The 14,425-nt window shown below is 40.5% G+C and overlaps 1 protein-coding gene across 6 annotated transcripts in view; it reads right to left on the bottom strand.

The window, feature by feature from the left end:
* Nucleotides 1-3,771: 3,771 nt before the first annotated feature.
* Nucleotides 3,772-14,425, bottom strand: part of ANO1 (anoctamin 1) — an 84,822-nt gene continuing 74,168 nt past the window's right edge. For all 6 annotated transcript variants that reach the window (XM_075755390.1, XM_075755387.1, XM_075755391.1 and 3 more), the window contains 5 exons: nucleotides 13,486-13,638; nucleotides 11,212-11,264; nucleotides 9,333-9,517; nucleotides 7,482-7,587; nucleotides 3,772-6,479 (listed from right to left, as the gene is read on the bottom strand). In XM_075755390.1, the coding sequence (XP_075611505.1) occupies nucleotides 6,219-6,479; nucleotides 7,482-7,587; nucleotides 9,333-9,517; nucleotides 11,212-11,264; nucleotides 13,486-13,638 (758 nt within the window). In that variant the 3' untranslated portion in view covers nucleotides 3,772-6,218. The remainder of the gene's footprint in view (nucleotides 6,480-7,481; nucleotides 7,588-9,332; nucleotides 9,518-11,211; nucleotides 11,265-13,485; nucleotides 13,639-14,425) is intronic.

Genomic DNA, 14,425 nt, shown 5'->3' with positions numbered 1-14,425 from the left:
CCACTCCCAACAGTGTCTGAGTAGAGTAAAACACCTGAGCAACTCTCGGAGTGTGGCACAGAATCCACCCGATTGCAGAGATGTTTAATTATGGACACCGTCTCTTGCTGACTTGAGAGGTCGTGCAGTAAACCTGGAGTAGTCTAGCCTGCTAAGATCTATTACTTTCCCACTTGATGGTTAATTACTTGTAATTACCTACCTTCTTTACTTGCAGATGTATTTTGAAGATTAATACATTAAGAAATGTGAGCCTCTCATCTAATTACACGCTCCTACCAGGACAGGTGGGAATTCCATGCTTGTGAGCACCATGCCACGATGACGCAAGGCTGCCATCTGCGTTCAAAGCAGGTGACACCGGCAGATCAGCCACTTACCTGCGCATCGCCTTTGGGGCTTGAGAGACTTATCTACTCCAGAACCAAAGGCCTTGTACCAACTGGGACTCGGCTTCAATGTTGGAAGCCGTGTGAGAGTTTATAAATTGTTCTGATCAATGTTAAAAATGTGTGTTCCTAGAGGAACTGTTTATTTTTGGTTGCCGAGGATCGTAGTAGTATTTGCAATTCAGTACATCAGTGGAGAAGGCATAGTCATCAAGCCCTCACTGATGCCAGAGAGGTCTTCTCTTCCTTACTCTGTTTGCATCCGTTTCCTTCCAAAGGACCAAAGCCTTCCAGCTTTCATCTGAACACAAGACCAACAGTGTTGCACCGCTTGGCAGGACGAGATTGCACATCGCAAAAACGTTGGCAAAGGCTACCTGATAACCTACCTACAAGATGGCCACATCTTAGGAGGGGATTGTCTTCCCAGAAAAACAACTTCTGTGGCTGATCTGCCAGCTAACTTGGATCTGAACATCAGCTGAAAGCCTTTTCTTGCTCCTGTCCCTATTTGCACCTTTTTCCTAGCCTCCACTTTTCCTAGCCTCCACCTCAAGAAGATGACCCCTCTTTTGTCATTTAGAAGTAAAAATAGGGAATAACCTTTTCTTCTGCTCTAAGAAAGATTGCTTAACTACCTGCATTTAACTCTTGCTCTGATAAACAGACTTTGTTACACTTTTGAGTTTGTTCATCACGACGACTCTTCTGAATGTTTTGTGGTTTGATTCTTTTTCTCACGAGCATTGTGATGGATACATGTCCCATTTGGGCATGAATTTTCTCACACAGGTGGTACTAAGCAAGATGAAAGATATGACCTCAAAGCCTTCAAACTCATGTAACTAAGTTCGCATGCCTGTGTCATGCCTTTGATTTTCTGAGCACTTTACCTGGTGGAAAATAGCACAACAGCGTGCACAGCTCTTTGCTGCTCGCACAACTCACTTGTATCACTGTATTTTGGCTTAACTCTAGGTTACAAAAGTACCATTACAGTAAGTGTCATGAATTTTTATTATAAGTGGAACCAATCATTTGATAAGTAATACTTAGTTTCATGCAAAGTGTGCTGCAGTCAAAGGGAATCAAAGAAAATACTTTCTTTTGCTTCAGGTGACCTCGAATCAGACGGCATGCATGGTATTAAAAATTAAGGAAAAAGCTTAAAATTAAAAAGAAGCCACATTAATAATTAGTTTCTTCTTCAGAAAGGCCTGTTGGGCTAAAAAAAGAAGGAGGTTAAAAAAATAACTTTGGTTTTTCTCTGCTGTACTAAAAATGGCATATTGTGTTTGGTCATGGAATAAATAGTACTCAAATGTGCAAAGAATTGAACCAGAGTTTGAATGGAATCCATATAAATTTTAAGTCATGGTTTCTTCCGTGGCAAAAGGAAAAAGATGTTTACTCTGAAAACTTCATAGGAAAATATAAATGCACTCAAGTGATCTATGAAACTTCAGGAGAGTTCAGACTCCTGAGGTAACAAGATGAAAAGTAAATTATTATTGCTTATTGGAAATCACAACAGCCAAAAAGATCATTAACAGCTCAGGACCAGAGAGCACGGAGGATTTAAAAATAGAAATGAATCTGTGCCTTGACTTGAGACTTATTCACCCTTAAGCTATTTAAGACTGCAAAATATTTGTAAGACAGTATCTTAGAAACACAATGACATGGAAATCCAGAAGATTCGGACTCATACTGTCAACACAGTAGGGTGGATATGATTTCCTCCTTGGATGCACCAACTGAAGTTGTCTTTGCTACAAACTTTGGGTAGCAAAAAACGATCAGCGTGTTTTAGCAATGGTTCAAAAACAGTCTACGCAGCCACTTTCAGCTGTAGTATTTCCTCCTGTTGTTTGCATTTGCTCTTGGACTAAGCAAACCAGTATAATGATCTTTCTGTTTAATACATTGATACATTGGGATTTGGCTTTTTTTTTTCCTTGTTTTCTTTGATCAAAGCAGGGCTGAGAAATGGGGTTTTATACTTACAATTTTCTGGCAGAAGCATGCCAAGAACAGGTTGAATGCACGTCGTGGAGATACTGTCAAATCAATACAGAATTCAGGTATATTTGTACAAATGCTACTATCTTCCATCCAACCTGACCCATATGGTAGCTGTGAGTCACGTGGAGGTATTTTCTGTTATTTCTGGGTCACTTCCAGATCCTTGCTTCTCTGTCTTAACTTTGTTTTCCCCCCTCTTCCAGTGAATCCTTATTAGTGGAATCCTGCGTCAGATTTGCTGTTGGTAAAACCCAAACTTGTTTCTACTTGCATCACAAATACGAAAAAAAAATCTTTCATGAAAAGTGCCACAAGCGCAGTGCAAATCGCTTTCTGGAAGACATTATCTTATATCTAATGAGCTTGTATCCGTATTTTGTCTGTAAGAACGGACAAAACCAAGGCAGTTACCAACTAGGCAGTGATTTACCTGCTTCTGGTTTTCATACCCATTATCTCGAAACGGAATTCCCATCTTCTAACTACATTTAATGAGAGCATTAATGTTTTCTAGTTAGAAAGGGAGAACTGGTATGAAGCCTCATGCTTTGCCTTCTCACAGAACAGTTAAATGGGAGCAGGAGAAAAAATGGGAAACGGCAAGTTAAGTTCTGAGCCCAGCTTTGCTTGTAGAGGTCCCACAAGGCAATAAAAACACGATATACGCAGTGTAGCCCTGCTGCTTCCTGAGCTACTCCCCTTCAGAGCTGCATTCAGCAAGACACAGTCGAAGGAATCCCCGAGTTTCATTCCTTTAGTTTTACCATTTCATTTTTTTCTTAATAATGAATACATTTTTCCATTGAAATGAACAAACCAAATAGCATTCTTCCTCGTTACGAGCCCCTTTCAGATGTCTCAGTGAAAGCTCTTACACCTTGCGTTCTGCTAAATGCCTAAGACTAAAGTCAGAAGAAAATGAAAGCTCCCAGGATAAGATCCATCACTGAATAGTCCGTGTCTACGGTGCCCCCATCTACGTCTGTGCTAGAAGCCAAACCTCCCTTTGTGCTCACAGAGACAGATGCATCTTAGGTGGGACTCACTTCATCTCAGAGTGGGTATCTAAAGCAGCTAGAACACAAGATTTGCCTTGGACACTGTTACAAGGATGTCTATAAATGAATGATGTCCATAAATGAAGTAGTCCCTACCTGCAAACAAATCTCAGTTCTGGCCTCTGCTGTCTGAGTACACAAGGAGCACTGGAAAGGGCACCGCACATCCAGTTTTAGGCAAACTGTAACAGGAATTACCCTATTTCTCAACTCTAACAGTACTCGTAGTTGCACACTCAGAGCACAAGGAGGATTGGGAACAGAACCTGTCCCACAGGAGAAACTCTTGCATATTTAAGTTTATTTCAAATAAATGTTCAAAGAAAAAAAAAAAACCCGAACTAAAACAGATTTAGTATATATTTGCTTTTCTTAAAAAATGATTCCATGAAAGAGTTTTATAGTTATCTAAGTAGTAATACAGTTTTTTTATATACAAAATTCCATTTCAAACAATTTACTGTACAAAAGAAAGTATAAGCAACTGTTACTATTTCATGATTTCAGCAAATAATGAAAAATTCGGATAAGTATGTGTTCAGGATATAGTTCTACCATTTACAGGAATGTCAGTATTAAGTTGGGAATACTTTCACATAAGTATTTACAGATGAAATTCCCTTCGAGGAAGTTCCTTAAGATTTCTCTTCAGAATAGGTAGTTCATGTTTGGCTTCCTTCTGGATCTTTTGGGCTACCGAGGAATGAGAGGAAGAATACTTACTTTTTCAACAAAATGTATGGACAGAATTCTGCTTGATTTATTCCCACTCACAGTCCTGTTGCAGTCAGTGGGCCTGACCCGGTAAACACTTACTACCAGGTGTAATGCGTATTGTGCGAATAAATCAGGCAGGATTGAGCCCGACAGCAGTAAGCTATCATAAGTTACGAATTTTAAAAATAGTGACATTCCTGCAAGTCAAAATACAACAGAAACAAGAGTTAACAAAATATAAGCCCTTTATTAATAAAAATCTTTGGTTGGATCAATATTTTAAATAAGCTTCAAGAATATTTGGTTAATACCATTTTCTTTCTTCCACATAATTTCTTTTCTGGTACCTTCTTTGGACAGACCACAGAAAAATATCAAGTTTATCACATACTTTAAAACAAATAAATATATCAAAAGCTAAATATGGCATAAATTTTTTTTTTAAGTTCTAGCATTAATTTTTAAATTAGTTTGGCAAAGAAAAAAGAAAAGGAAAAAAGAAATAACTAACTTCTCTTGAAAACAGTCCTTTGACGTTTGGTTTTGTAACAAACCATACAGTAGTTAGACTTTAAAGAAATCTTTCATTTTTATTTTATTTTTCAGTTTTATATTTGTAATGCAAGTGCCATGGACAAGACAAAGCAATAAGAGAAATGAGGGTAATTGCACCAATATTATTTGGAAGTGCAGTTTATCATTTGACAAAGCAAAACTAAAATGTACTATGTTTAAAAAGAGTGGTACTGATGGGATTTAGCTAGGCATCGTAAGTAAGGATTTTAGACTTATACTTTAAGGAAGCTCCTTGTACAAAAGATAGAGTATTTTAAGACAAAAGAAAAGTCCAGTAACTAACTGAAGGTCTGGTCCTGTAGCCCCAGTGCAGGCAAAACTTCCATCAAAGACAGTAAGTGGGACACGTTTTGGATTTACTCCTCCAGCACAACCTCTGGGAAAGGCCATTCAACAGCAGAAAGTCTGCTGTGAAAAACGGGTGCAGACTCCTTTCTCCTGCAGAGGATAGAGGGCTACAGAGAAGAACCTGGCTACGAAAGGGATGTGCTAAAACAAGAGGAAAAAGGGAATTTCCTCAGCAACAACGGTGTCCGAGTACTAGGCAGGGCAGTGTGAGTCACTGTAGCTCTACGTGTGCTCGTTAATTCAGGGCATTTAAGAAAATGCTCTCTGATCATCTACCTGCTGGCAGGATCTCCAAAATTGTGCTGCCGCTGCTTGGCCATGAGCGAGGAGCTGCTGGGGGACCACTCAAACAGAGCTGATGGGGCACTGAGGCACATCAGTTGTTCACTGGTGAAAAAGAACTTTTCCAGATTTATTTTTCTGATGTTTCTGAAGAAAAGCAGTGCCCCAGTGAAGGTCCCGGGTACACAGCAGAATGCCACAAGTGCCCCATGCGCCTAAAGCTCAGTGGGAGCTCTGCTTGTTTCAGACCTGCGGGTTCACACACAGACGTCTGCCAGCAGAGCTAAACCCTCTCTTGGGCAGCAAGTCAGTCTGGTGGGCGTTACGTGGTTTCTCTCCTGCCAAAAGGAGTACTAGGGCACACTCTAAAGCTGATTTTGCATATGCTTTATGGAGTTATCTCATGGACCTTCAAGGCTGGGGTTCCAAAAATATTTTAAATTAGTAGTATTACTATTACTTAAAATTTACCTTTATTTATTTAGTTAATTAATAGGCTAAGGTCAAATTCTCAGAGAATATCTCTATCAAGACATACTAAGTATCTGCATTTATTAATGCACACCAACGTCAATAGTGTTATCTATCGATGAAATATAAAAATTCCCTGCATTACTGCTTGTGCAAAAGAAAAAACAACAACATTATCAGAAATAGAACGTGGTCCTCCATATTTGTAAGAAGAGCGTTTCTCACAAAGATGGGAGCAAAATGGCAGCACATCCTTCAACATGCACCAGGTTGTCCATTAATCGAGTCCTGCCCTTTACGCAATGGCTTGTGTATCAGTGGAATGCCCCGACATATTTAACTCCCTCCTCTTCTATACGTCGAGAGGATACGAATGGCAGGAGGACAAGCTCCCACTGTGGCTCCTGGAGAGTCTGGGGCTGTGATTGTTACAGTTTTCACCTTTTTTCTTGTCCTTGTCTTTCCAGGTTTCTAGCATTTGCAGCTTGCCTTGCTCTTCTCTCATGAAGACCTCCACCATGAGAACTTTCTCTTTATGAATCTGCTGACTAATGTCCTTGGGAATGTCTGGGATAATCCAGTCAACAAAGTCACTCATAAACATGACCAAGTTCTGAAAATGAAATTGTGAGAAAATGTCAGCAGGGTCAAATGAAAAGATGACTGGAGGGGCAGGGGCCATTTTTGGTGTACTTGGGAAGAAGGAATGAAGAAAGGACAATATTTGAGTTGGGCTCAGCTGCATGTCGCAAGTCTGATACTGAGCCAAACTTACCTCGACTTCTTCCTCATGCTAGAAATAGGAAAAAATGGCAGGCACAGATCTCTGATTTATGTACAAATACTATCACAGCCACTTGGAAATTCGAAGGGATTGATAAATGCCTTACGAGTTTTACATCAGAAAGGTCGAAGCAAATAACAAGAGGTAAAATGATGAAAGTTGGTAAAATGCATTCCAATGAAATGCTTCTGGTTTTAAAACCTTGATTCAATGAAAATTAGGTCTTTCACAGAAAGATACATATTTTGTAAAAAAAAAAAAAGGAATGAAAGTTTTGAAACAAGTTGTTTAGGTAAGACGGACTTAAAACACTTGTGTCACAATAACCAGCATCACTGTTGTGAGCAAATAATGTCAGTTAGTGAAAAATTACAACATTTTGCCTTCTCATTCAGATGCGAGTTAAACTCTAACTGGGAAAATTTTGGAAATTTTGTATCTTGGTTAGGTCTAGAAATTATTTTGGATGAAGTTTATGCTGCTTCAGTGAATTTGTTGATGTCCTACTGGAGAAACTGGTGGGATGTAATTAGTATGAGCCCTGTGCTTTGCTGCTCACTGAAGTCATTAAGTTGCTTCTGCATCAAACTGGTTCCGGGAATCCCTGGGGATGAATTTTTCCACTGAGGATATATCTGGGCCTGGGTGGGTGGGAAGAAGAGGGTGACTGAGAATGGGCAAATTTCTTTGCTTTTCCATGAAACAGCTGAGAAAGAAGGTATTTTCTTTGGCCTAGTAACTTATTTCCAAAGGTGGCTTGCCTTATGTAGCTGAAGAAATATGGTAAATTTTTTTTTTCCTTATATAAAAAGTGCCTGCAGCATAACCTACCTGGAAAACTATCACAAATGCTAATCTTGCTGCTAGGACAGCCCAGAAATCCTTTGAAATGTCATACTTGTTTTCAGACCAAGGGGGTTCTCGATAATCTTTGTATCTGCAAAACACAACTCAGTAAATCATTCAGAAATTTTAGCACCGTGAGGAATTAATACCCAACAGTCAAACAGTAAAACAAACCATCTAAAAGCAAGTTCACTATTACAGCATGAATTAACCTCTCAGAAACAAGACACAGTAGAAAACCTCCCACAGCCTTCAAGTTTTACTCAAAATTAAAGGTCTTCAATCTTAATAGCCTCTGATTAGTACTAATATCAATTCTGCATAAAGATGGAGTAAACTACACAGCTCAGATAATTTATTTTCTTTTAAGATTGGTAAAAAAACCCAAAACATATATTTTTCAGACTAATTTTAAAGAGAAAAATACTGATCTCAGATCCATAGAGTGTGTTATGCTATGTGATGTTCTCTTTGTTCATGGTTAGCAAAAGATTGCAGCTAAATTTTGCCATATAGAGAGAAGGTGAGAATTTTGCCTTAGCTATGGCTTACAGAACAATCTACAAGCTAATCAACAATAACTTGTTAGAAAAATACATTAAATTTAAACCACAGCATCCTGTTGGTATTTGGAAAGAATTAGGGTTCCATATTTTCAAATGAATTTAAAATCCCTCTAACCTGGAAGAAACGATGGGATGGGAAGAAGAAAGAGGCTGGGACTAGAAAGCAAATAAACCTGGTATTTTTGTGTTGGACCACGACACTAACACTTCTGTAAGTTCAGTGCTAAAAACACGTTTGCCAACCTCAGTTATCTTGTGCCCAGAGATCACCAGGAGGAAACCACGAGAAAGTAAAAGCAAGCAAAGCTCATATATATGCAGTCTTGGTTGGTTTATTTTCCTTTAATCTCAGAGTGATTTGTCTGTTTAGCAGTCACTTCAGCAGATTAACTTGCACTATTCAAATATATAAAGAATATACACTTAAAAAAAACCCAAACCACCAAAAAAAGTGGGTTTGGTTTTTTTTCCTGGTCAGTTGGTGTAATATTTTAGTATATGTATACCAAAATCATCTTTCTTTTTTTCTCCCCTGGAATGTCTCTTCCTTCCTCGTTCTCCTCTTCCCCTTCTTACCCTCACTGTCCTCCTTCCAGTTTGGTCCAAGCGCTTTCGCTGTTATATTTGGCTTTGGTCCCCAATGCTAAGCGTTAAAACATTTGTTTTGAAGATAATGCATATCTAAGGAGGCCTAGGCAAAGCATGCATTTCAGCACTGACCTAGATTGCTTCACAAACTCAAATATGCAACAATAATTTTCCATTAAAAATGAAAAGAATATGTAGAAATTTACAGGCGTGCAGATTAAGTAGGTCTTAAGTTCCAGTGCAGATAAGGATGCTATTACTCTTATCAGGAATTGCAACAGAAACTGGACAAAAAAGAGAGGTGTACTGTGAAGCCATGGTCATTAGATCAATAGCATGTGATACAATAACATGACATCAGAGTAGCATCGTTTTGTTCCCTTAAAGCATCATTATTTATCTCCTTTCCTGAAAAAAGGAACATGTAATAATAAAAATCTTTGCACGGACAAACACTGAATTTAACAACGCCAAAATAAGCAGTACTTCATATTGAGGTTTTGTGGTTGCTTAATATGTAAGCCACAATGTTCAAGGCAGTGGATCCATCTGATATAAAAGGCTACCGAGGTGCTAAGAAGATATTGAAAATACAAGAGACCTGCCCCAGGAATGTAAAAATTTGTCCCATTTTTAGCCAGCTGCGACAATACTTAAAAGCAGTTATCATTCAAGAGAGTACCTGCATATCTGAACCTCGTAGCCAAGATCCATGGGGTCGTTTGGAGCTGTTCCTGCTTGAAAATCGCTGACATTAAAAGAGGATAGTGTATGGTTCACGAAGCCATGCATGGTGCCATTCTCACTGTACATATACAGGTACACGAGGCGTGGAATGAAGTCGGATGTGAATGAGATCACAAATGCCTAAGCCATAAGAGTAAAGAGTGAGCGCAATAGTCAGGCAGCGGTTAAGTTCACAATATCCTCAAGCACGTCTTGCCCAAAGAACTCGCGCAACTCGGGGGCTGCTTCAGAAAACAAAGAGGGGAGACTGCAGCCCACGGGACCCTACAAATGGAGTATTCGCTGCTGCAGCAAGGTAGTATTTACTGCTCACTCTTCCGAGTTGCAGGATATTAGATGGAGTAGTTCCAGGCCGACTGAGATTTCTACGTGGATAACAATCTGAACTCCAGAGAGAATGAAGCGGCCGTACCCCCCCAGCACCAGACCAAAGCAAAACCACGGTGCTGCTTCCCCGTGCCCCAGTCCCAGCTTGGCCCCGATGCATTGGATAAGGTCCAATCGATTGATTTCCGAGTACTTTTCTATTCTGCAGACAACTCACAGTGAATTGACTCTTTAAATTCTCATCGCATTGCAAAAGGCCATTGATCGTATGTGGTTTTTAACTCCACCAAGATAAAAGGATGAGCAGACTGAGCCCAGTTTCATATTTATGGTCACAAAAATTGCATTTCATTTGGTGATTTAAAAAGGTTTTCTAAAAACATCATACAGAAAAATGCAAGACAGCCAATTCGGCTGAGTTCTTCATAACTTTAGCCTTTCTCATTTATCATTATGAAACATTCTCACGTGTATAAATCTCATGTACATGCGGAACAAACAGGGTACAAAACATTTTACTTATTTTATGATAAAGAGGGGTAGTATATAGATGAAAGAGGGAAAAATAACACTGGATAATGACGAAGATAGACTACATGGAAGAAAAGAGGGGGGGAAAAAAAAAAAGAGAAATTATTTCCAAAGGAAAAGAGGAGAAATGGTAAAGACTAATTAAGGCAGCATACCAAATAACCAAAAGAATGGTTTGGCCATAGCACAACAGACACTTGTGGACAAACCAAAGGGATTTCCTGTCTGGATAATGGTGAAAAACCCGTGTGGGCCCACGGACACGTGGCTGAAAGCCCTACACGGCTCCTATTCTGCTGCATCGCAAACATGTTTTCAGCTTGTCATTCAGCTTTTTTTTTTTTTTCATCTTTCCCCAGGTAGGGTGCAATGAAGGTGATCATTGTGGATGTCTATTCATATAGAATATTAGATAAGTACATAAATTAATATATTAAGGTGTGCTAAAATTTTCTAAGGGCTGGGCTGTTCACTGTTGTAGTAAATAAAAATATTTTCATGGATTTTTAGAGTTATCTGAGTGAGAGCAATGAAGTTCAGGGCCAGATTTTCAACAGAGGGACACTGCGCTCTGATGAACAGAACTAATTCACACCCAGTTGATTACCAGACTCTAAATAGGCTTTAGCACTGAAATTAAAAAATACATCGTCTTAGTGATAGTATTTCAGAAGAGCAAAAGCAAGCAGCTGTGATCTTATTTGTTTGAAGGGCAAAACCATTTTATGAAAACATACTGGAAAAATGCTGCAATGACTACTTACTATTTTATATTATTGTTACTACTATCACAGCTTTAAAATAAACACTGCATCTGATTCTCTAATATTTCAGAAAATTTCTAAATCATATACTTTCACTTGATTTCCAGGAATTTATGCTGAAATAAAACAAATGGAGCAGAATGGAAAAGCCAGCCTATTGAGTTAAAATTTTATTCATGCCAAATTACTTACATTTATGATGACAGCAAGCTTTCCAATACCTCTGAGGATATTATACCAGATTCCTAAGAAAGGAAAGAAACATGTAAATGCTGTTCCAGTCATTAAAATTAGAAAAATTACATTTTAAGTTAACAGCGTTAGGAGCACTTATGACTGTGGCAAATTAGAGTTATAATTTGTTCTTTTTATTTAAAATATAAGAGATTAACGTAATGACCTGTAAGCAAAGGGAGCCCAACCCTGTCTTCCAAAGCTTAGTTTAGGTGCCCTTTTTTTTTTTAGGTTTTAAGCTGAAAGCTTCTTTGAGGAAGAAGAAGGCAAGTGTGAGACAGAGCAATGCCGGCATAGGTAGAAAAGAAAAACCTCATGAAATTTCATTCAAACTTCTCAAATGTTTGAGGAGAATAAGAAGGCTACAGATAGGGAGCTGGAACTTCCACACGCGTGGTGCAGAACGTACTGATCTACCAGCTTTAAGGATCCACCTGAATCTGTTTCTACACCTCCTCATCACTATTGATCTTACCTCAGTTTCGAGAAAGCAAAGCTCCAGTGGAGCCACCCGATGGGATTTTTCCATTTGCATCTGGAAACCATACAGATTTCCTCAGCATGGGCTCTGTGCACACAGAAGGTAATACCAACCAACCCCATACCGACTCAGGTTCAACCCCTCTGGATTTAGTCTGAGGATGATGCATGAAGTCCCACAGCTCTGCCCCTTCCCCATCTCCAGATCCTGTTCCTCATAGAAGGGCTTCTCTTAGCGTACGTGGTCGTGCACCCTCATGCCTGGCCTCTCTAACAGTCTCCTGGTCATTAGTGACAGCTTGAAAATTTCTCCTTAGTTGAAGCACTCAAATTGCAAGATTCAGTCTTGATGGAGAAGTCCAGGGCTGCTACCAGATCTGCGTGGTCACAGCCCTGATGAGCAACTCTCCTACTCTGGGTCTGAAGAGGAAGGAAGGTGTAGGAGGCTTTACACAGGGTGATATCCCTGGGAGACACCTCCAGCCTGGCCAAATCCCGTGCCTGATAACTAACTCGTACTTCATGTAGCTTTGGTCTTCTGGCACAGCATACACAAGCCAGCCTGGACAGAGTACAGAAGTGGACTTCAGGAAAAGATATTAGAGTATCAGCGGAAGCAGAGATAGACCTCTGCTTGCTGCCAGCGGTTACCCACTGCCCTTAGCAGGTGGGACCTTCTCCCTTTCCTCATGCTGCTGACGCTTGCCCTAAAAACTCGTCTGGTTTGTCTGTGGCCATCTCACAGTGTCTGACTTTGGGATGTCTCTGCAAGAAGTGAGGTTCTTTAACCCACAAGAGTGGGATTGAATTTCAATAAATTGTAAGTAACACCCTCTTAAAAGTCCCCCAAAACCTCCAAAACCCCACCACAACCAAAAAAAAACCCAACACACATCCCCAACATCGCCACCAGCAACCTTAGCCTGCAGCATCAAATGAGCCAGCCACGAAACACCCCAAAAGCAATCTCGTGGTAAAGGCAATAGCATGACAAAACAGGACGTGTTCTTCAACTCTAGGATGATTCTAGGGCACAAGGATGAGCCCAGGGAAAAACTCGGCTTGCACAACCCCAGAATGAACACTGAGTTTGCTAACAGATCATAAACTTCTCCGCTCTTGCTGACTGGCTCTGTAATATGAGCAATTATTTTAATGAACTTTTTAGTCGTAAGTAACCAACATTTGGGAGAAACGGGTTCCTCACTGCAGACGCCCATCGCTGTTAGCCCCCCACAGGAAGGGGAGGACTGGTCTGTTGTCACCGTACAACCGCAGAGCCCAGCTCTGAGCTTTCAGGCTTCACCCTTCCGACATTCGTGCTGAGCAGGGACGAAGGGACACATGTACCCACAGACTTTTGAGTCCCCTCTTGTTCCCACGTGTATTTCTCCAGCCCAGTCCCAAGCTATTAAATGCAGAAATTTTTGCTACTGCAAGAAAACCGCATTGCCAGGAAGGACCGTTGATGTGCAGAACCACATGACATATTTTGCTGTTGTATTGATCATTTTGATTTGAAAAGTGATATTGTTTACATAATAAAATATTCATCTGAATTTAAAGCTCTGGTCTTTCTATTTTAGAAGTAAAACCTCCATAAGTCATTACAGTTCACGGTTAAGCCACAGTCTAATGTTTTGAATTTTCCTATAAATATCTTCCTGTTAATGAAACTAACTCAACATAACAATATCTTGCCATCAATCCAGGAATAAACAAACAGGGATAACAATAGCAATGTGCACTTACCTATATCCTTTGCTCTGACTGCTACCGGTCTCCTCAGCTCGGTAACAAATTTTTTTGCATCTAGACGGATTTCAATGATATTGTTCAACAAAGCGAACAAAGGCGCCAGCGGGAAGGATGCAACGAACAAAGTTACAAACCCGAACTGAATAACTGAAAAGAAAAAGAAACCATTTCAGTGGCCACGGTCAGTATTTGTCAAATGCATGCACCACCACGTCAGTGCCAGCCCCCCAAATTCTAACAAGACGACACGTGCTGGGAGACTAAATCACATTTTCTGTCGGGCACAGCTTGCCCGACCGCCGCTCCGTTCCGGCATTGAAGGGCCAGTTGCTCCTCTTGCAAAAGGCAAGGTGAGCTGGTTTGGGCTGGGATAGAGTTAATTTTCTTCACAGTATCTAGCGTGGGGTATGGTTTGGGTTTGTGCTGAAAACAGTGTGCACAAGGAGTTGGGAGGGGACACAGCTGGGACAGCTGACCCCAAAGGGATATTCCATACCACATGATGTCATGCTCAGCATATAAAGCTGGGGGAAGGAGGAGGAAGGGGGGGACATTCGGAGTGATGGCATTTGTCTTCCCAAGTCCCCGTTACGCATGATGGAGCCCTGCTTTCCTGGGGATGGCTGAACACCTGCCTGCCCGTGGGAAGTGGGGAACAAATGCCTTGGTTTGCTTTGCTTGTGTGCACGGCTTTTGCTTTCCCTGTTAAACTGTCTTTATCCCAACCCATGAGTTTTCTCCTTTCTACTCTTCCGATTCTCTCCCCCATCCCACCAGGGGAAAGTGAGCGAGTGGCTGTGTGGTGCTTAGGGGTTAAACCACGACACAAGGCAAAGTAACCAGAAGGATGGGGAAGCTCCTAAAACAATTTCTCTGTGGGTGAGGCTGGCACAGGAGTGGGATTATGGCGGTGACTGTGTTAGCTCTACATAAA

This window comes from Balearica regulorum, chromosome 5 (assembly GCF_011004875.1).
Source record: "Balearica regulorum gibbericeps isolate bBalReg1 chromosome 5, bBalReg1.pri, whole genome shotgun sequence".
NCBI classification, from domain to species: Eukaryota; Metazoa; Chordata; class Aves; order Gruiformes; family Gruidae; genus Balearica; species Balearica regulorum.
The sequence above is the reverse complement of the archived record's forward strand: the minus strand, read 5'-3'. Positions and strand labels throughout refer to the sequence as shown.